The following is a 23,453-nucleotide window of genomic DNA, read 5'->3' on the forward strand; positions in this document are numbered from 1 at the left end:
AAGTATGCAAAACACATAGCACAGCACCTAACACATGTTAAGAGTAAAACAAATGTGAGGGGTTTTTTTTTTTTACTTCCTTGCTTTTTCCTTTATTCATTGTACTTCCCCAGTACTTTTTAAAAACTAAGCTTATCTTAAAATACCTCAAAATTACTTTTTTGTCAATTAGCTGGTTTGATTCTAGCCCTTTTCCCATTAAGTTACAGGCCTAGTTTTTACAAATCACATATCATATAAGGAATAAGCTGGTTTCAAAAATAATTATGCCACTCTTATGTACGGGGTACCTGTTCCTTCAAATGAAAAAAACCTGAGAAGACAACCTCAGGGTTAGTTGTCCTGTTCACTAAATTAGCCAAAGAATTTTCAGTGCTGAGTTTATAGATGTCAGTCAGAGATGACCTTTTCAGGACTAACTCGACCTCACAAAGCACTGACTTGGCCCAGAGAACCAAGCTGCACTCCAGCCCCTCCACTGACAAATCATGGAACTGCAGTCAATGCACTCTTCCTCCTGGGGCCCAGACCTCTCTCTAGACAACCCTCAGATCCTTCTAAACCTACCACTCTGACTCTGTTATCCTAAAATAATCACTGGTCTCAGCCAGTTTTCTTTGGAGACTCAACATGTACTCACTTTGCATTGTTTCTCAGGGTTCATAGATATTTCAATGAATGGATTCCAAGATCACTCTGAAGAGCTAGACATTCTACCAGGAAAATCTTAAGTACAGGGAAAGAGTTGGAGAGTATGCAAAGTGTGGCCAATGGACTGTCTACATCTAACCACCCCAGGCCCTTCCTCCAATGTGCAATTTAGAATCTGGGTGGGAAGGGGACCTTGGAATCTGCATTTTAACAAGTTCTCCAAATGATTCTGAAGCATATTGAAGTTTGAAAACCACTATCCTAAACCCTATGCATATTTTTATCAAAGCAAACAGAAGAATAGAAAGGGGAGAGCGCTACAGAACTTCAGTGTTGTATTTTAAAATAAAATAAGAAGTCTGATGTCTTGGCACCAATCTAAATAATCTAACTTGTGTGGAATCCCCCAGTTAGGACTATTGTCCCATCTGTGGAATTCAACTCTGTCAAGTTTAGTTCATCTTTATCCTACTCAGTAATTTTCCATCAAGTTTCTCCTGAAAGATTATACTACATAGGTCATCTTTCATGTAACTTCTAAACGTACATTGTGTTCAATAAATGCCTTAGGATAACTTCTTTCTGAACCATCCTTCTCATTCTTCTTCACTGTCTACTGTCCCTCCTCTTTATATAGAAGAAAAATGGAAAGGTGATAAATCATCACCTTACAAAGATCTGAACTTCTTGACTTTACTTATTACATAGCTAGATTCACCTTCGCAGGTAATCTCTTTCCCAAAAGACAAGCACTCCCTCTGATCTGGAGTCACTCTAGATAACGCTTCACAGTAACCAAGTGTCCACACCTGGAATGTGGTTTAACTCCATGTGACTCATGAAGCCTTTCTAAAGGGCTTCAAGTTCCTTCTTATTTTTGTTTTGTCTTTTTTTTTCTGTGCAGCCACCAGAGAATGGAATTTGGCCAAGAGAAGTGAAGACTAAACACTCTGATTTTTATTTAACCTTCAAAAGCTTAAGGAAGCAACTATATGTAATATTATGTCCTGCCCCACTGGTGCTACCACTTTATAAAATAGCTGACTAAATATGACACATTAATTCCCCAACTTTTCAAATACGCATAAGGTAACTAATCAGGAACATTCTGAAACCCAAATTATCAAGGAATGCCAAGGTTCCATTTGAAGCAATCTGACTTGGTAAAGAACATTTTCCATGGGTCATTTCTCTGGGATAAGTTAAACCAAAGGAAAAGAAACATTGTTAAATTCATTTATCACTCAAGTACATAATGTCAAATGGGAGGCTTTTAATCGAAGACTACAGTGAAAATTAATTTCTAAAAATTGTAACCCATAGTTTAAAAAATCTTAGCTAAAGTTTAAAAAAAAAAGTCTTCCCATTAATTACAAGCAGCTAAAGTATCACTGAGGACATTTTACCAAATGTACTCACTGTCATGTTCTCATAGAATACAGAGTAGTTCAAAACACAAAAGTAATCAGTTAATATCTCTAGTAGGGACTAAACAAGAATATGCTTATTTTCTTGAATTAGTTTCCAACTAAGAAAATGAAAAAGAAATTGACATAAAAGTAAAAAAAAATCATGCTTATTACCTTCATAACCTCTGGAACATAAATCATCAGTGGTCCCATAGATCCTCCATCTGCTCCACAAACCCGATCCTTTGTAAAGCATAATATTCTTTTCTTGTCTGTTGCCATAGTTAAAAAATAAATCTTCTCCCACGATCCCCAAAAGTGTGTCATTTTTGCATTCCCATTTCTGCAATTCACTCTTTGAGTCGCAGTCATACAGAGTGACAGCAACCCAGTCTGTTTTTGATGGCACCCCCAAGCATAATTTAAAGGCAACACTCATGATCTGGGACTCAGACACCCATCGGAATCTCTGCGCTTCAGTGTCCGGGTTGCAAACTGCTGTTTGGACTGCGCTGGAGCTTATTGCTTCCACGCAGCGCTTGTGATCTTCATTATATATTAAAAAGTGTCTAGTGTCTGTCAAAAAAAAAAAAAAGAAGAAGAAGAAATCAAGAAATGATGTTTAGGCAGATACATATGACAAAGACAATATTTTGGGTCAAAAGTTCCCAACATTTCCATTTCCCCGAAGACTTATGATGGCAGGAAGAGGGATGAGGTTGGCTCTGCGTGAGCCGGCGCAGCTGCCTGCGTGCAGGCAGTCTCTGAGGCAGGAACGGCAGGCAGGGCTGAGTGGGGCGCCTGGCCGCTGGCAATGGTTCGCTGTAAGGAGCATTAGGACATTAGGAAGAGGCCTGTCTTAAGTGCACACTAATTGTAATGAAGTAAACATGAACCGTAGCTAACAGGAAAATAAATAATACCCATCAGAGAAAGGAAAATCTGGATATGAATACGGTAAATGATAAAATTAAATACAAATATATTCTGGAATAAAATTTTCAAGCCTGACTCACTTCTACCCTCTATGGGATGGATGAAACTTATACAAAATTATTCTCATTATAACATTAGGGATGTTTTTCATAACTTAAAAAATAATTCTATTTCAGGAAATTTTATTTTTATATTATGTCAAGCAAATCTTTTAACTATGCTTTCCGGGTATTCCAGGTCTGAGCAATAGAGACATTTTTTGCTTTATGGCCCAAGGTAACTTAGAGACCTACCATCTAAGAAAAGTTAGTATCTGTAAATGATTTTAACTTCGATTCATTGACACACTTAATCTCACCTTTGTACAACAAAGAGATACAACAATGTATTTAAAAGTATAAAAATTTATGAAGTTTGAGGTACAGGTTAAATAAATGTTTTTTTATATCATCTAAGGTAATATTTATATGGCTAACTTTCTAAGTAATTGTTTTTTGTGTGTGTGCTTGTGATTTAGGGACAGTGATTTAAATAAATGTGAATAGATGGTTTATGCTTATAACACATAGCTGCTGGCTGGCAAAACTCAACTTCCTCTTGCCAAAAAAGAAAAAAAAATGAAAGAAAAATAATCTGGTAAGCATATTTCTTTCCTTAAATCAGAATGGAATTGATGTTAAGGTTCTGCTTTTTTGTTGTTCATTTTTTTAAGAATAGACAAATTAAAGGCACTATTTTAATTTTGTGACATAAATATAAATTAAACACTTCTTGTGAAATTTTGCTAAACTCCTTCTACTTACATGGTTCTTTCAAAATGAGCTGGTAGTATTGCAGATACTTAAGGGTCTGACTAAATGAACTCATTATTTTAAATCAAATTGTCCCAGTGAAATACAACAAAGTGATAACAGTACCACTAGTAGAGTCCTTCACTGTTTACAAAGCACTTTAGCAGCCATATTCTATTCATCATTTTCAATACCCTTCTGAGGTTAGCACCACTTACACTCTGAGGTCCGTTCTTGGGCCATCAACTCAGACCTTATAATGGATCTTTGTCTAAAAGATTGTTTTGTCCTGCTAAGCTCTTATATATCTGCTCTTGTCCCACACTTGTTAGAGACTGCCTGCCTCTGTATGTTTGGGTTCCTAATTTGGTGCTCCTTCCTGGAATGGGTTCCTCTTTTCTGCTGTTCTGATTTTTGTAGCAAAATATAACCAGAGATATTGAAGTAAAGAACAAACTAACAGTAACCTGAGAAGATTGGGGAAGGCAATAATAGGGGGAAAGAAAGGTAAGGGTCATTAAGGAACATGTATAAAGGACCCTTGGACAAAGCCAAAGGGGGGAAAGGATTTAGGGTAGGAGGTGGAGTGGGTGGGGCAGGGGAAAGTGGTGGCAGGAAAATAGAGACAACTATACTTGAACAGAACTAAAAATTAAAAAGAAAAAAAAGAATTCAGAACATCTGCTTCTGTTGGCTTCCTTGGAATTGACATGTGCTGACCCAACATGCAATGCGGGACTGAGTCTCCTCCCATAGAACTGACCTGCTGCCCAGGCTTGATCTGGTTTGGTTGCTGCCTATGTCTAAGCACAGAGATTTTCAACCCTTTTCATCTCCTGGCGCACATAAACTAATCACTAAAATTCTGCAGCACCCCCCAAAATATATTTTTTTGCTGATCTGGCAAGAAAAATAGGTATAATCTTGATTTACAAAAAAAAAATAGTAATTACCTACCCTTTTTGCTTCAAAGTCATGTTTTAAAAAATAGGTGCCTTTACTTGTATATAAGGATTTCTGGTACCAAGAATTAACCAATGATACAGCTCTATTGTATGACCTTTGTATTTATGGTCTGAGGTAGGGCATTCACATTGGATGGCTATTGTTGTATTGGCTGTTGTCACTTTTTTATTTGAAAACCAAAGGGAAAGGAGGTCAGTGCACCTGACTAAATAGTCAGATATTGCATGTTTGCAAAGTTCTTGCAGCATAGCAATTGAAAATCACTCTCCTAGCATGACAAAATTAAATTTAATCTTAGGCAATAAAATTAAATCTTAAATAATATGGTGTTTTGTTCACAATAAAACATAAGAAATCAGAAAATGAAAAGGTTTTAATACAATTACTATAACTTACTACACACAAATGTAAATCTAGACTCCTCTAATCTAAAAAGGTAATTAATTCTGAAAGTTTGTCATATATGTACATACACACACACTCAACTATGTTACCTTTACATTTAATTTGTGTTTGCTCTTCCACCTGTTGTTTTCCTATCTAGACTTGCCTTCCACTTTTCAGAGAATTTTGTCCAGTAACATCTCAGCATCAATAATAAACATATCTTCCACGTCATACTTCAGTCATTGCATTGTACTGTCAAGCACTCAACACTTATTAACTGCCCAGATTTAATCAACCAACAAGTTGGAAACTAGCCAACTTGAAAAAAGGTGCTTGAAAGTTTTTGTGCATAAGTCGTGCTCTTCTTTCAGAAGTTTTTGTACATATTTGACTTTTATTTCACGTGCTTAATTTTCACCTGTAGTTTGATTTTAATTTTACTCTAAATATGATGGTATTTCATGAACATTCAGTCTTCTCTTTCTTATTAATGGGACCATCATCCCCCCCAGATCCATACGCCAAAGACCTAGTATCTTTGTTTTTTCTTCAGTTTTTCTTTACTTCTTAGGACAAAAGCAGACTCTTTCCTCCAAAATACACTGTATTAATTTTATGTGTCAACTTGGCTGGGTCATAGCACACAAATATTGGATCAAACTCCAGTCTGTATGTTGCCACGAAGTTTCTTTTTATAAAGATAAGATTAACATTTAAATCTGCAGACTTTGAGTGAAGCACATTATTCTCTATACCGTGGGTGGGCCTCATCCATTCGGTTAAAGGCCTTCAGAGAAAACAGACTGAGGTCTTTGATGAAGAGAAAATTCTGCTTCTAGACTGTCTTTGGACTTGGACTGAAATATTAACTATTTCCTGAGTTTCCAGTATGCTAGTCTACATTGGTAGATTTTGGACTTGCCAGCCTTCATGACTGCATGAGCCAGTTTCTTAAAATAACTATCTCTTGAAAGATGATGGGCAGATGATAAATAGATAGATAGATAAATAGATACACACATCCTATCAGTTCTATTTCTCTGGAGAAGCCTGACTACCACTAACCATGTACCCTAATTCATTATTTTCCATCCATTTCCACTGGCACCACCCTAGACCAATCCACTGTGGTCTTGCCCTGGTCTTTCTCTCTTTGAAATGGAATAATCAAAGAAAGCAATGCACCTAGGAGAAAATAGCCAGCCTCACATCACAGCTCACTAAAGAGGGCATGATCCAGCCGGGTCCCTCTGCCGTAACCTCCTCCCTCTCTTGCTCTTTTTTACCACCTTCAGCCACAAGACCTCTCTCTTCCTCAAACACCTCCAACTCATTTCCACTTTAGAAGTTTCATATTTCAAGTTCCCTCTTCACAGAATGCTCATTAAAGTCCAAGCTCAAGTATTAACTCCCTAGCAAGCAGATTATCCTACTTTTACTTTTATTTTCCATATAATATTCATAACCATCTTAAAGTATATTCTTTAAAAAATTTTCACTTATGTTTTGTCTGTATCTCCCTACTGGAATGTAAATTCCATGAGCAGAAAGATTAACTTTCTGGTTCAGTACTGCATTCTCTCCTTTTGGAGCACGATAGCCTCCCAACAGATAATAGTTGAATGAATGAAAGAATTCAATCTGAAGCATCTTCCCTAGTAAGCCAAGTATATTATTTTCTTTAATAATATTATTAAAGAAATATATTAATGATAATGGTTCTATTTAATATTACTTCCCCCAAAAAAGTTTATTTGTACTGAAGAGCAATTTATAAATGTTTATACTTATGAAAGGAATGCTTGGAAATGAAAAGCTTCAATTTCAACACAAACTTATCTACTCTTGCTTCCTTTATTTATCTTTAACCCTAGGAAGCAGTGCCAGTGTGATATTGCCTTTGTGAGACAATACAAGGAAATGTAAAATTATCCTCTTATGGTCCTACATTCATATGGCATTCTTCTCCCAACTAGTCGACACGTAGTGTTGCTTTTATCATGTTTCTGTGCAATGTTGCTGATTTAAAATATCACACCTCTTCCTTTTAAGGTGATTTAAGGACTTGAACAAAAAGCAGCTTGTGGCATTTTTGCCACTATAAACCACACTAATGTTTTATACATATGTATGCATATTCTACTTTTTGGTTTATACTAATTGTTTCGCAATAGAAATATTGCAAAGAAGCTGAACAAACAAGTACAGTTGGGTAGTCACATTCATTTATCTGCAGTCTCATTTTTGGGTTCAAATATGTGTTTCCTTCTTTTTAATACACATCAGAAATTTCTTTACAGAATTGGAAAGATCTTCCTTTCATCTTAACTTCTATCTTAGTAGTCGCACACTTAATTTTCAACAAATGTATTCCAGGTACCACGCTGAAAACAAAACGAGAGACAAGTCCCCTGCCACACTGAACTCACACTCTGCTGTGTTTCATTAATTAAAGAGCAGAAAATCAAAACTCAAAATACATCGAGGGAAGAAACATGTGTTTCAATCCAATATCTCAGTTAAAAATAACTGATGTCCAATAACATGGGTGTGAATTTTCCTTTAAATGAGTTTTAAATTATTCTATTACACTGAGCAAGTCACTAAATTTCCAAACTTACTACCAAAGAAAACTAGGTTATTAAAGATAACTATTTAGATATAGAACTATTATATGCTACATTCCTTTATACATTTTTAGACTTGACCCACTATCAATAAATAAAATTGTGGACATGAAAAAAAGAAAAGAACTCCTGGAAGATAAAGGAGCTAGAGAAGAGTAAAGTAAGTGGGTATTTTTTAGCAGATGCTGTCAGACTTCCACTTATTTCTTCTTGCCTTTTGCCATTTCAGTGCATGCCAGCCCTGCTCCCCAGTGGCAGCACCACACCACTGGGCCTGGGGGCATTTTCTGGCCATCAGAGCCCCTAGGCTCTGAATAGAATATTCCTACACACTGTGGGGACCAGAAGAATCAGGGAACCAATGCCACCTAGGAGTAGAGTAGTCCTTCACCAGTGATCGAAGGGAACTGATGAAGAACACCCTAAGGTCCTTGTATCCAGGGTGGTTGACTGAGGCACATACTATAGCATTGCTACCCAGAGCACTCCAGCAGGGCTTAGTTCCCAGTGTTTATAGTAGTAACTGGCTCTATAACACAACCTGTATCAGTGCCTTCCCTTCTGGTCTCACTGCCCTCCTCTTCTTCCAGTGCTATCTGGGACCACCTCCCAGATAATCTACTTCATTCAAATCATTGTCAGAGGTCAGCATCTTAAGCAACACAGAGTAAGAAATCTGTCTATGAGCCTGTCAGTGAATATAAAACCTACACATGTGTCCCCAAAGAATTGAAACTGAGCCCTGGCTGGCGTAGCTCAGTGGATTGAGCACGGGCTGCAAACCAAAGTGTCGCAGGTTTGATTCCCAGTCAGGTTACATGCCTGGGTTGCAGGCCATGACCCCCAGCAACCGCACATTGATGTTTCTCTCTCTCTCTCTCTATCTCCCTTCCTTCCCTCTCTAAAAATAAATAAATAAAATCTTTAAAAAATAATTGAAATTAAGTGAAAAACAAATATTTATTGTGTACCAAATATATGCAAAAAAAAAGAAGCTATGTCAAGTGCTGGGGGGAGGGGGAAGACAAGGATCACAGTGTTAGGTTTTGCAATACTGAACAAAAGATTATAGGAAAAAATGAGAATTACTTTATTTTTCACTTGGATCCTTTATTCATCAAATATTCAGAGAACCTACTATTTTAAGTCACTGCCTTTGGGCATTTAGGGAGGTACCCATATGAATCAATATGGGTGTGACCTTAAGGAGAAAAACAGAAGCCAGGATGAAGAAACTCGGCCAACATCCTGCCTTCCTCCCTAAAGATATGAATATCTACACCCTTCCTGGGTCCGTTCACTCCCATCTCAGCGGATCTCCCTCAGACTGCTGATCCCTTCACCTGGGTCCTGGATTCCATCCCCTCCTGCCTCTGCACTCTCTGTCCTTTCCTTTCTCTCTTATGTCTGTAACTTCGCAATGCCAGCTTCTCCTCCAAGGTTAAGACAAACCAACAATGCCTATAGGTAATAAACTGATGCTACACACCTCTTTCTTCTTCCATGCATAGCCATGCTAACTAATTAATTAGTCTTTATGGATCATGTCAATCTCATCATGACATAATCAGAGTTTCACTACTCACTGGCTGTGTGACCTGAGTCGAGTTTCTAAACAACTCTGTTCTTCCTTTTCCCCATCTGAAAAATAAAGGTGAAATAACAGGACCTGCTGGTTGAAGTGAGAATCAAATGAGATCATCCAAATAAAGCACTTAGAGCAGTTCTGACACAGAGAAATTGCTCGATATGTGTTAGTTCGTTATTATCACTAACTTGAGGAAATCAGTATTGAAGACAGTGTGAAATGGTTCAGGGTCAGTGTGATTAGAGAAAACAGAGAGCTCTTGCAGCAGCCCAGACAGAGGGACAAAAGGACAGACAATGGAGATCCAAAGTTTCCATCCTAAGGACATAGGTGATGTAATGGGGAGAAGTATGTTGGAATCAAATTCTGGTTTCACCGTTTACTAGCCATGTTGTCTCAGTTAAATTAATCATGCTAGCTTCAATTTCCTCATCTGTAAAATGGGGATCACATGCTTTCTGATATAGTTGCTGTGAACTTCTAAATAAGATCATTTATGTAAGGTGTCCATATTATTTGCAGATAGGAAACACTCAAATGTTAATGCCTTCTCTTCCCTTCTCCAAGTGAAAAGTCTAAGCAATTGATACAAATAAAGCAACTAAGGCCTTCTTTGATGTGCTGTAGTTTTGAGGCACATTTATGTCTTTCTTGATCAACACACTCCAGCTAGTAAATTATATCTACTTTTTAGCCTCAGAGCCAGAAGACCATGATCAAGGATTAGCTTTGGTCTTTACTGGCTAGCTGACTTCTCAGCCTCAGGTTTCTCATGTAGTAAAAGGTGCATGGTAACACTCACCCATCCCACCTCAAGGGGTTGTTGTGAGGATCTGATTAAGGATCTAAAAGTGTTCTGTGACCTTTATTTGCTTTGTAAATTCCTTTTTTCTTTCAATGTCAGTTTCAGTTCTTTTTGAAAGGACCCTGTTTATTTCTTCCTACTCTCCTTTTTGTGCCACCTAATTTTCACTGTTCTCCTCTGGAGACCCACCTAACCATACAATTTTTTTTCATCCAACAATGCTTGATAGTAGCCAAGAGGTAAGATGTCACTACCGCTCTGAAGATCAAAGTTGCCGTGTTTTTTGTTTCACTCTCAGTGGCTAGTGAAAGCAGCTCTTCCCAACTTTGCCCTCAGGGGCGTCACATTGGTTGTCTGGAATCAACCATGGTGGGATTGTTACACCATGGAAATCTGTAAATGCCACAAATTAATGTTTTTTTTCTTCTGAGAACCATTGTTATGTTTACCAACATACCTTGCTAGTGAGCCAAACTAACACATTTCAAGGTAAACTTCCCTGCTGTGGTCCAATCTCTGTGTCTAAGCAACTTTCACTGTGTGTCTTATTTAATTGTATCCCCTCTGAGATCTAAAATTGACACCGAATGCAGTTCTTCCTGCTAAAGGGATAGCAGGGCAAGAAGGAGGGTCCAAAGGGAGAGTGGTTCATCTGTTAAGCTGGGCCTCCTGGGTATGACAGGGATGCTCACGGGAGCAAGGTTCTGAATGGAAAAGACATCAATCACAAGGAATAAGGGAGACCTTTCTGTGGTTTTCTCAATAAATAAGGAGGCGGAGGAGTGGGTTCTGAAGATTCCTTCATACATCCTAGCATTTATTGCTAACTGAGCAGGTATTCTGCTTTTATTCAGACATCACCACTTATCATGTGCCACTTAAGCTAAGAAAAAGTAAAGTAAGAATTATAGGCTCCCCCCAAAATTACTGAAAGGGGCTCCCTTAACAACATTTTTGTTTTTTATTCTCTAACTAAATAGATCTGCAGCACCTCCCTGCTTCTCACATATTCGTGTCTATCAAGGGGAACACATCCATCAGAATAAGGCATCCTGCTGTGTCAAGGAGGGGAAAAATTTTAAGCAAACTGAGAAACACTTTTTTCCCTAAAGCATTAAGTCAGTTTAAGGAGAATGAGGGGCTGTATGTGTGCCGCCCAACATGGTAACCACAGCCCCATGGGTTCATAGTACACTAGAGGTCAGTGTGACTTGTGATGTGCCATAAGTAGAGAATACACCCAGATTTTAAAAGTTTAATTTTTAATGTTGACTAAAAATATGTTGGCTGTATTGGACTAGATAAAATATATTCATAAAACCAATGTCACCTATTTCTTTTTACTTATTTTAATGCGGCCACTAATGTGGCCTAATAGGTTTCCATTGCCCAGAGCTGGGTTAGAATCCAGGTCTCAGATGCAGCCCTTGAACAGGTCATCCAGCTTGTGTCTGAGGACCTTTTGTGACAGGGACCTTTCTCCTAAGCAGACTACTTCACTGGAGACAGCACACCCTTAGGAGATTTTCACTGCTCCTAGTTTTAAGCTGCAGGGCCACAAGGCACATATTAATCCGCCTCACAGAACAGACTTTCTGGATGGGCTAGGGGCCGCTGTGCAGCCCCACACTACAGTCTTCTCGCTCCAGGTGAAGCCGCTCCCCCTTTAGCACCACCGGCTGGTCGAGGTGTAAGTAGCTTTGCAGCCAGGACTAAGGTGCAATATCTACTCAGGCTCCAGGAATCTTACTTCAGCATTGTTTCTTGGGAAGCTTCTCCTTAAATACTTAATATACTACTTTATTGAACAATTACTTACTACTATGGAGGAAAAAAAAGGCACTGCTTTAGCTAACACTGATGAAGCTAAACATTTACTCATTAAATCTCTGCAACAAGGGTTGAGGCAGGTAATATTAAGCTCCCCATGGTGTAGACAGGGAAACCAAAGCCCAAAGAAATAAGTGGCTTGCTTCCTGGCAAGGTGCAAACCATACTGACCTTGCTTGTGTTTTTATAATCACTACTACTCAATGCTTATTACAATTGAACGTTTTCTGTGACCAGATCCTCTCTCCCTGAAAAGCTTCCCGATTGTATGGGAGCTTCCATCTTACCGTGCCCTACCCCCACCCCACACCGCCTGCCCCCACCACCACAGCAGTGTGTGGAGAGTCACTGGCACGGTGCCTGTCGGTGTTTGCAGATTTGAGAGAAATGAAGAGGGATCGGGAACCAAATATTCGAAGTTAAAACCCCTTCTTATTTCATCTCAAAAGAGAACTGGGAGCCTTCCAATATTTTTTTACCAAACAATCAAGAACTGATGCAATAACAATATAAAGTTAACATTAATTTCAGAAAAAGGGCACATCCAGGCAATGAGTTTAAACAGTTGTTCTTAATCCTTAAAGCCTGTGTTTTCTAAAACAACAGATATCTTCTAAATGTCTATTTATGTTTTATTATAACAATTTTAAATAAAACACTGTTATATCTATTTTTATCAGGTACATAATTCTTTGAAAATATTTTGTTTTGAATTGCAAGAATATGCATTCTTTAATAAAGATCTTTTATGATCAGAACAGGAGAGAAAGGAAAAAGAGAGAGAGAGAGAGCATTGGCAGTAAAACCTCTTGCAGCCACTCTCACTCTGAAGTCTAAGCAGGTTAAGTCTAGATTAGCAATTTCCACCTGATGTGCCACAAGAATTTTTAAAACATGCAGTACCTGACTATTTTAGTCAGGTGTCCTGACCTCTTTTCCCTTAGATTGTCAAATAAAGAAAATGACAAGAGACAACACAAAATAGCCATCAGTGTGAATGAATCAAAATTATACTTGTTTTTTTTATATTAACAAAAAACATGTTTTTTGGTGTGCTGCAATACTTCAGTAGTTGACGTGTGCCATGAGATGAAAAAGGCTGCAAACCGCTGGCCTCAAGAACAGAAAAGAGAGACGCGATGATGTTTTTGAGAAATTTGGAAAGCTCTGAGTATGTTCCTCATGAGAAGTTACCAGTCTCCGGAAAGAAAGAAACAAAAAAGAAGATAAAAACAGGAATATATCAGTTTGAACAACTTGGGCTGCAGATAAGAATGAACCTCCTAACAATAAAAACAATGAATAATTAAAATGTTTCCCTTTTGACAAAAAGGGAAAAAAAGGACAAATTGTGAAAATCACATGGAATGTCTCCGTGGGTCCGTGATCCTGCCCTTAGACTACAACGAGGAGAAACACCAGAGCTGCCCCCTTTCAGCCACGAACACTCAGACGACACTTGCTGGGTGTTAGACAGAGATACTGAGAAGTGAAAATGGAAATGCACACACCATACAAGAGCTCCCCCTGAGAGTAAGGCAGGGAAGGAACAATGAATGGAAGATGAGAGGAGTCAGAAGGGAGACAGAGGCACAGAGAGGCAGCGTCCCCACCCTGCCCAGCCTCCAGGCCTGGCATCCAGGCAGAGGCAGCAGGTTTCCTGCAGAGATAATGGCCCAGGGGAGTTTTGCTGTCCTCCTCACCGCAGGTGTTGAAAGGAATCCACTGACAATGACCCAAAAAAGTAAGATGTGCCATCAACCCCGAGCCCCCAGTCAGAAAGCTTCCAACCCAGAGCCGACTTACCCAACAGCTGCACAGCAACCGGAGTGAGAGACAGGAAAGTCAGGAGCAGAGACAGCCTCATGGCCCAGAGTTGATCCTTCCCCTTCAGTGATGAAGAGGAGAGGCTACAGAGGGACCCAAACAAGGAGGCCGCTGGATCAACCCTTCCCCTGCTCCACTCTCAGAGCAGCCCTGCTGAAAAGAACGGTGGAGGAAGCCCTCACTTTTAAAGGGCTTCTGAAATTAGGGAAAACCTCCAATAAGGAGATATCCTGTCACATGAGGGAGGCTGGAGAAAACAGGAATTCAAAGTTACAACTTTGCTGGGTAAGCTAACTTCTGAGAGGAGTAGACACAGTGGAAGGGGAGAACAGGACTTGTGTGGGAGAGGGGTCACCACAAGAGGAGAGGGGAGAGGGCAGAGGGCAATGGTGAAAGAGGAGGAGCAGGGTGGCCCTGCTGGCAGGGCAGAAGTGAAACAGCTATGGGTCTCACTGCCTGTTCAGATGGCGCTGTGTGGAGAGCCAGCTGGAGGCCATTACCTGGGTCAGACCACTGAGGTTCCCTCTAGGAAGCAGCTGAATCCAGGGTCCCTCCGAGCAGACAACCCCGCTCTCCAGGGACAGAAACGGCAGGCGCTAGACAAGACAGTTTACGGCAGAAACATTTTCCTAATGGCTGGAATCCATCCCCCTCATTTTCCATAATCAGTGCTTTTTAGAGTATCTCTTTTTCTTTGAAAGCTTCAAAAGAAACTGTGCACATGGAGCCTTGTTCCTCTAGCTGGGAGAATAGTGAAAAAGAGGCCTAGACCTGAGGGAATTACAGCAATGCTGGGAGAAAGTTCCAGAAGTCTTTCTCTTGAAAGTTCTGGAGAAAGCCAGAGAAAACACCAACACAGGATTTGCAGTAAAGCTCTGCTGCCCGGCCTCACCTACAGTGATCCTCTTCTAGCTTGAATGAGTCCTCCTGCTAGGGGAAAATCTGCTCTTTTGATCAAAAAGAGATATATTCATTACATGGCAGTTGAAATTCTTTCTTTAAAAAAATGGCAACAAATCTATCATAAACACAATATTAATCCCGAAACATCTATTTTTTTATTTTTCAGAAGGAAAACATGACTTAAGAACATTTTGAATCAGCTATGGTAGCTAGATAGGCCACCCACAACAGAACGTGAGAAATGTTAGCAATTAGAAAGAAGTTGCTGGAAATGTATTTTTTTGAAATGTTAAGGACTAGTTTATCTTCAGGTGGAAAAGCTCCAAGATTCATTATTTTTACAATAGAGTTATAAACTTTTTTCCTAATAAGAAGTGTGTTATCACCGTCTTGCTGGTTTTGTTGTTGTCATTGTTGTTCTTAACACTCTAAATTTAAGGTTATTTTGACAGGATGACAAAAGATGGTGAAAATGTAGGGCACAGGACAAACCGTTTCTTTTCCATTAAACCTATGCTTAACTGACAGAAAGTTTGGTTACAAAACAGAACACATGAAACAAAAACGTTTCTAAAACATTGCTTCACTGATTTATCATGAAAAAAATGGATTTTGAACAAGCCATTTATGGCTTCTAAAGGTAAATAAGTAATAATAATTGAAAAAGTATGGCCTAATTTGTATTTATATCAATTTCAGAAGCACATAAAATTTAATTGAACTTTCTCTACATTGCCATTCTGGGTTTCTTTGTATTACATGAATGTGTCATATGGCCAAGAAGAATCAATGGTAAAATCCATGGCTTTAAGCAAAAGAAAGCCAACTATCTCCCCAAAATTTTATGTCATGACCTGGACTTCACTGAAATAAAGGTTTATTGCCCTGGCCGGCATAGCTCAGTGGATTGAGTATAAGCTGCGAACCAAAGCGTCGCAGGTTCAATTCCCAGTCAGGGTACATGCCTGGGTTGCAGGCCATGACCCCCAGCAACCGCACATTGATGTTTCTCTCTCTTTCTTTCTCCTTCCCCTCCCTCTCTAAAAATAAATAAATAAAATCTTTAAATAAATAAATACATTAAATAAAGGTTTATTAGGCTAGAAGAGTGGTGGCCCATTCTTTCCCCCAAACAGCTATTGAACTGTTTCAATAGCTGGCCTGAAGTAACTGCTTTGGACTCTGGACTCCAGTAGAAAACTTGGAGCATCCAGTGGAGAACCTGATGCAGAGGCTGGTAAATTCCAGTGATGTTCAACCTTTCCCTTCTACTAGTGGCTACCATCTTCCCTTCCCCAACGTTGTAGCAAGTAGCTGCGGGGCTGATAGAGTAATTTTCTGGGGCAGCTTGCTGGACACAGAGTGGACAATAAAGACCTTGTCCTCCAACTATCAGAGTTGTGTGTTCTAGAAGACCTAAAACTATAAAACTTTTAGAAAAATCATCAGGAAAAAATTTTATGAGATTGGATTTGGTAATGAATTTTTTTGATATGACACCAAAATCACAGGCAACAAAAGAAAAAATAGATAAATTGGGCTTCATTAAAATTACAATTAAAAAACCTGTGCATCAAAGGCCACTATCAAAAGAATGAAAAAACAACCCACAGAATGGGAGAAAATATTTGAGAAAATATTTGTAAATCATATATCTGATGAGGAATTAATATCCATAATATATAAAGAAGTTCAACTCGGCAGCAGCAACAGCAAAACAATGCATTGTAACGAAACAACCCTTGCTCGTTGCTGATGGGAATGTAAAACAGTGTAGCTACTATGGAAAACAGTCTGTAACCTCCACAGAAATTTAAACCTAGAATTGCCATATGATCCAGCAATTCCCCTTGAAGGTATATGCCCCAAAGAAGTGAAAACAAAGACTCAAACAGATATTCGTGTACCAATGTTCATAGCAGCATTTACCCATAGTAGCCAAAAGATAGAAGCAACCCAAGCATCTATCAGCCCGTGAATGGATAAACAATGTGTACATATGTATGTGAGTGTGTGTATGTATAATGTAATATTATTTAGCCACAAAAAGGAATTCTGATGCCTGCTTCAAAATGTGCAACCTTAAAAACAATAATGCTAAATGAAAGAATCCAGACACAAAAGAACAACCATTCTATGATTCCATTTATATGATGTATACAGAATAGGCAAATTCTTAGAGACCGAATAGAGGTTACTAGGAACTGGTGGGGGAGGGGGGAATGAACGTTATTGCTTAATAGGTACAGAATTTCTGTTTGGAATACTAAAAAGCTCTGAAAACAGATAGTGGTGATAGTTACACAACATTGCGAAATACTTAAACCCACTGAATTGTACATGTGAACATGTTTAAAATGGTAAGTTTTACACTATGTTTATTTTGCCACAGTAAAAATAAAATTCAACTCTTACCATCTTCTTTATATTCTTTTGCTATGTTTCAGTTCTGGCTTTTCCTTAGTCACTAACAATGATGGTTGTGCCTATCTAGTATTTTCTTTAAGCTAAAGAAGTATCTATAAAATAAAGAAAACCTTCATTTTTTTTAATTTGCAAGACAATTACTGAACTATTTCATTTCCTCCTAGACATTCTCTTTCGCAAATATCATTACCACACACCCACACAATTCCATGTTAAGATGAACTTAGTGGATCCTTTGCTCTGAAGTAATTCCAAGAAAATCATCTCAACAAATTCTATCATTGAAAACTGGTAAACTGACGATGGATGCAGAATTGTTTTACTCAAACAAGCCTATTTTTTTATGTGTGAATTTGCACAAATGGCATCAAGATAATTTTGACTTAGTCAGAAGAAAGAAGATACAATGAAGCAGCTGAGGAAACATTTAAAAACACAAAAGATGGAACAAGCCTTTCATGTTCTTATTCCTCATATCTCCCAATCCTTGTCTTAATACACCAAAACACCTATAAGTGTTTGCAGTTTTAATAGAAAACAATTACCTCACAGTAGTCAAAGACCTTTGTGTTTGATTATTTATCTAGAATTTGGCTCTAATTATAATTCTTTTCAGATAATATATCTAGATTTATTGTAACCTACTGTGCGGTATGCACATGTTTTGAAGAGCCTGTGAGTTTTGCAGTTTTGTAATCAATATTGATTTGTTTGGCATGGCACACATCTTTATGATATATTTATTTAACTTTACAAAATAATTCAATTAGAATGTTATTTGATGCATTTAATAATTCAAAAACTTTAAGAATAAAATTTAAAAATATATTTTTATGATCTGAAAACTTCATAGATAGAAGTCAAGACACAGAAAAGTTAGGGTCTACAATAAATATGTAATGTTACCTATAAATTTTAGCAATTTAGAGTATAAATTTTATATTTACCCTCTCAAATGTTCTTCAAAACATGTTCTCTAAGGTAGCTAAATCTTTTTTTTGAAAATACATTGTAGAGAAAAAAAGACATTTCTTAAACATCCATTAACACTCCAATTTAATACAAGAAAAATTGAGCTTTAGTAATGTTAAGTAGCTGTGCCTCCCACACTTGGAGCCAGTGAGATGGGCATGACAGCGGCTTGGAGGCAGTTCCTACATCACAAGGTCATGCTTGCTTAGACTAACATGGCAGCCAAGAAAGGCAGAAGAAACCAGAGCACTGGCAGGTGTAACCCTCTGTGGGAGGAGTCAGAAATGGGGTACAGAGATCCACATCGGGATTTAAACCAAAGTATGGGGTTGCCTTTGCTCACTTAACCATGCATCTTGGAAGTGATCTTGGCCGTGTGGTTTAAAAGGATGCAGGACTCCCCACAAGCCCAGCATGAGGAAGTGCCATGTGGTTTTGGATTAACAGCATGAGCCTAGCTGAGCAGGGATGACTGAAAGAAGCCAGAATACAGATGAGAATCTGCCCAGCTGAGCTACAGACTTCTACTTCTTTTCCTGAGAGACAATAGCCCCAGCCAACCTGGTTTGACAAGGGGAGGCAGGACTGTGTAATTATGGGTGTTTTTTTTACTTAAAGGGAGTGGGATTTAATGGCAGAATTCCACCATTTTTGAGTCAACAGTTCCTGTTCTTTTCATAAGACTCTGGCATTGGGGGTCATGGTTTTTCAGTGGCAGGCAATAGAACCCAGAGAACTAGAACCTGGAATGGTTCTGTTTCAACTCTGTTTCTATTTTGTTTGTTAGTTTATTTTGTCCATTACATTCCATATATGAGTGAAATCATGTGGTACTTGTCTTTCCTGTGTCACAAGTGGGCACAGGTAACCAGGTTCTTAGTGATTGGGACAAAGAATTGAACTGAACACCCAGACTTTATAGCAGAGAACATGGGAGCAGGCCAACTCCAAGCAGAGATTGACCTCATGGGCTAGAGAGACTCTCTTCTTATAAGGCGGATCCTTCCTGGCTACTCCTGGTGGGCTTTTACTGTGCATGTACAAGTAGTTGTATTACTTTAAAGCTACTGCACATGTGGCCTCCCATGATTTTCCCTGGTTGGCCACCAAGGAAGAGGGTCCCACAATGCTGCTGAATTGACCCCCATTTCTCCTGGGGTCCCTCTGTACTAGGTTCACCTTTCCCTTCGCCAGAGAATTATCCCTCCATGTTAAGGATTGGTGATTTAAAGGAAAGAAATTATTTATTCAAGTTATACATACTTAAGAGTAATGACTCAATGTCTTCAGCAAAATCCTAAAATCCCTTAAAACACTCACAAACACACACAGTCCTTCCTGCCCTACTTTGCCCAGTCTGGGGTACCATATCTCAGGAAAAAAAATAGAAGTACATGGTTCAGGCAGCCCCCGGTTATTCCCAGTAATCTGTGCTTGGCTGGGAGGCCTTCCTTGGTTCCCAGCACCATCAGCTGTGTTTCTGGGATCTCCAGCTAAAGCTGCGTGGTGGTTCTCTGCTAAAGCCTCGTGGTGATTCTTCTCATGGCTGTGGTGGGGGGTGGGGGTGGGGGTCCCCACTCTGCCAAAAGTGCATGGTTCTCCTTACATGGCTGCAGGCTCGTGGTCCTCTCTCCACTGCCACAGCTGCATGGCTCCTTCCAATGGCTGCCGAGTCTGGGTTTAAATATCCTTCCAGCTTTACTGGGCTGCCGTCATGAGTCTGCGCAGGGGTGGCCCCATGTCCTGGAGCCAATCATCTCCAAGCTCTCATGCAGGCACTGTAATTAGGGGGAGTTGCCTCCCAGTTACATCTTGGGGGGAAGTTCCTTCCATCTCCCTGGCTCAGACCATGGCCACAGCTATTTAACATATCTATGAAACCAGTTAAAGGTTATAGATATGTTAAATGACCATGCCAGAGGTTAGCTGCAAAGCTGTTGCTATGCAAAACAGCTCTCAATGGCCCTGCCCCATGTGTCCCTTCTCCCAATTCACACCTGTGGTGGAGGGTGAGGACATCCTATATATCTTTCTAACATTTCCTGGACACCTTGAGTTCTGGACGCCATTACAAATCCTTCTTTTGGGGGCCCCCTGGCTGCACCCTCCTACACTTGGCCTGGTTTATTTCACTTACCATAATGTTCTCCAGGTCCATTCATGGTATTTCAGAGGGCAAGGTCTTGTTTTTTATCATGGAGTAGTATTCCATTGTATAAACATACCACTGCTTTTTTATCTACTTATCTACTGGCTTATTTCCAAATCTTGGCTATTGTCAATAACCCTGCAATAAATATAGGGATGCATGTATTCTTTTCAATTAGTGTTTTGGGTTTCTTTGTATAAATTCCCAAAAGTGTAATTGCTGGGTCCTAAGGCAGTTTCATTTTTAATAACGTTTTAAATCCTCAACTGAGGACATGTTTATTGATCTGAGAGAGACACACAGAGAGAGAAACATTAATGTGCAAGACAAATATTGATTGATTCCCTCTCACATGCTCCCTGACCAGGGATTGAACCTGCAACCTTTTGTTGTATGGAATGACGCTCCTGCCAACTCAGTCACCCCATCAGAATGAAAAGTAAGCTTTTCAAAAGGACTCAAAATTGATATGGGCCTTAGTATCAACAGACATTGGAAGCTATGAGAATTGCAATATAATTTTAATAATATAACTTTTAATCACACACTGTAGAACTATAAATGTTTCATTAGCATAATTTGCTGCAGTTTCTATTACATACTAAAGACTTTATTATAAACATGTGTATACTCTTAAATTAAATAAAATATTAAATTAAATTAGATACTCAATAATTTCCCTCTTACATGTGATCTTTTGTATATGTCTATTATTTGTATAAAATGTTACAACTTCCCAAAATAACACATCGGCATTCAAATATAAGATACAAAATTCAAGTAAATAATACTTTTCAGTATGAGCACTGTTCATATTACATATTCCAATAAAGGTAAATATAAATTTATGCAATATATTTTCATATTTAGGAATATTACAAATCAGCTACTTGGTTTTATATTCTTAATAAAAATATTTCATAATTTAAAAGAAATTATTTATATTAATATTCTTAGAGTTAGGTATTATACATTTTTGAATTGATAAATGAAGACTAAGATATACATTGTTAAACAAAATAACCACAGGTCTTCCTTTGAGGAATTTAAAAATTAATGGATGACTCAGAAAAGTAAACATACAATGAAAGCCTTAATAAAGTACTATAATAGGATTCTAGGAGAACTCACAGGGAACACTCAAGTGCCTGATTAGTGAATACTCACATTACTTTAATCTGTACATTCAGTACATTTCTCATTTCTGAACATAGTATTACTTGCTAAAAAATTAGTCTCAGATAGACTTTAGATTTTACATATTATTTTTTTTACAAATCCATGGTTGAAATTATTATATTTGAGGGTAAGCAGGGACATGAAAGAATACAACAGGACTTATCTATCCAGTTTTCCCAGACCATTTGTGAATAAACTGTCTTTAACCCATTGTATGTGCTTACTTCCTCTGTCAAATATTAATTGACTATAAAGATGTGGTTTATTTCTGGGCTCTCTATTCTGTTCCACATAGCAATGTGCCTGTTTTTATGCCAGCACCAGGCTGTTTTGAGTACTGTGGCCCTGGTTTGATATTAAGTAATGGGATTCTTCCAGCTTTGTTCTTCTTTCTCAGGATTGCTGTGCTATGCGGGGCCTTTTGTGGTTCCATATAAATTTTTGAAATACTTATTCTAGTTCTGTGAGATATGTTGTCAGAATCTGGATAGGAATTTCATTGAATCTCTAGATTGTTTTGGGTAGTATGTGTCAGGATGGGCGGGGTAGGACAAAATGGCAGCTGAACTACAACCTGGAAAAGACAGCTGACGTCAAACCAGGGCACGAGGAGAACCACCAATGATATGTTGCCGCTTTGTTCAAGGAAGATCAATCCCCAGCTCCCACGAAGAGAGCCAACCAAAATAAAACCCCGCCCTATTCCCTGCTCTGGCGCGACTTCCCCGGCCCCACTGTGTGGACCTGGAAACTTCACCCCGGTACACAGACCCCAATAAAGCTCTATACTGCCTAACTTTGTGGCTGATTAGCATTTACTCCTCGGCAGAGCCTAAGAAAAACTTTCAGTATGGACATTTTAATGCTGTTAATCCTTCCAGTCTGTGAACACAGTATGTGCTTCCACTTACTTGTTTCTTCTTCAGTTGCTTTTTTCAGTGTCTCATATTTTCCAAGTACAGATCTTTTACCTCCTTGGTTAGGTTTATTCCTAGGTATTTTATTCCTTTGGAAGCAATTGTAAATAAGATTGTTTTCTTAATTTCCCTTTCTGATAGTTCATTATTGGCATATAAAAATGCAACTGATTTCTGGATAGTAATTTTAGATCCTGCTACCTTGCTGAATTCATTTATCAGTTCTAATAGATTCCACCATTTATTTTGGTGAAGTCTTTGAGGTTCTCTATGTACAGAATTTGAAAATAAAGACAGTTTTACTTCCTTCCTTCCAATTTGGATGCCTTTCATTTCTTCTTATCTGATTACTGTGGCTTGGACTTCCAGTACTGTGTTGAATAAGAGTGGTGAAAGCGACCATCCCTGTCTTGTTCCTGATATTAAGGGGAATGCTTGTAGTTTTTGCCCATTGAATATCATGCTGGCACTGGGTTTGTCATATATGGCCTTTATAATGCTCAGGTATATTCCCCCTATTCCCACTGTGCTGAAAGTTTTTATCATAAATGTGTGCAGAATTTTATCAAATGTCTGTATGTGCAGAAAAATGAAATCAGACCACACAAAAGAATAACTTTAAAATGGATCAAAGACTTAAATGTTAGACCCCCAAATCATAAAACTCCTAGAAGAAAACACAGGCAGCAAAATCTTGGACATAGCTCATAGTAATATTTTATCAGATATATTTCCAGGCAAGAGAACCAAATGAAAAAAATAAGCCAATGGGACTATGTCAAATTAAAAAGGTTTTGCATAGCAAAGCACAATGTCAACAAAATAAAAAGACAGCTCAAAAAATAGGAGAGCATATTCTCTGATACAGCTGATAAGGAGTTAATATCTAAAATTTATAAAGAACTTACAAAACTCAACACCAAAAAAAGAAACCAAAAAACCAACCTAATTAAAAATGGGCAAAGGACCAAAATAAACACTTCTCCAAAGAGGACAACAGACAAATGAAAAAATGCTCAATGTCACTAGTCATCAAAGAAATGCAAATTAAAACAGCAGTGAGATACCTCATACCTGTGAGAATGGCTA

The 23,453-nt window shown here is 38.5% G+C and overlaps 1 protein-coding gene across 1 annotated transcript in view; it reads right to left on the reverse strand.

The window, feature by feature from the left end:
• The window catches only part of MRC1 (mannose receptor C-type 1), an 80,892-nt gene extending 66,811 nt beyond the window's left edge, over positions 1-14,081 (reverse strand). The window contains exons 1-2 of the mRNA XM_028507292.2: positions 13,797-14,081; positions 2,235-2,636 (exon numbers count right to left, since the gene is read on the reverse strand). Of these exons, the coding sequence (XP_028363093.1) occupies positions 2,235-2,636; positions 13,797-13,857 (463 nt within the window). The 5' untranslated portion in view covers positions 13,858-14,081. The remainder of the gene's footprint in view (positions 1-2,234; positions 2,637-13,796) is intronic.
• Positions 14,082-23,453: the final 9,372 nt, after the last annotated feature.

This window comes from Phyllostomus discolor, chromosome 1, assembly GCF_004126475.2.
Source record: "Phyllostomus discolor isolate MPI-MPIP mPhyDis1 chromosome 1, mPhyDis1.pri.v3, whole genome shotgun sequence".
Lineage (NCBI taxonomy): Eukaryota > Metazoa > Chordata > Mammalia > Chiroptera > Phyllostomidae > Phyllostomus > Phyllostomus discolor.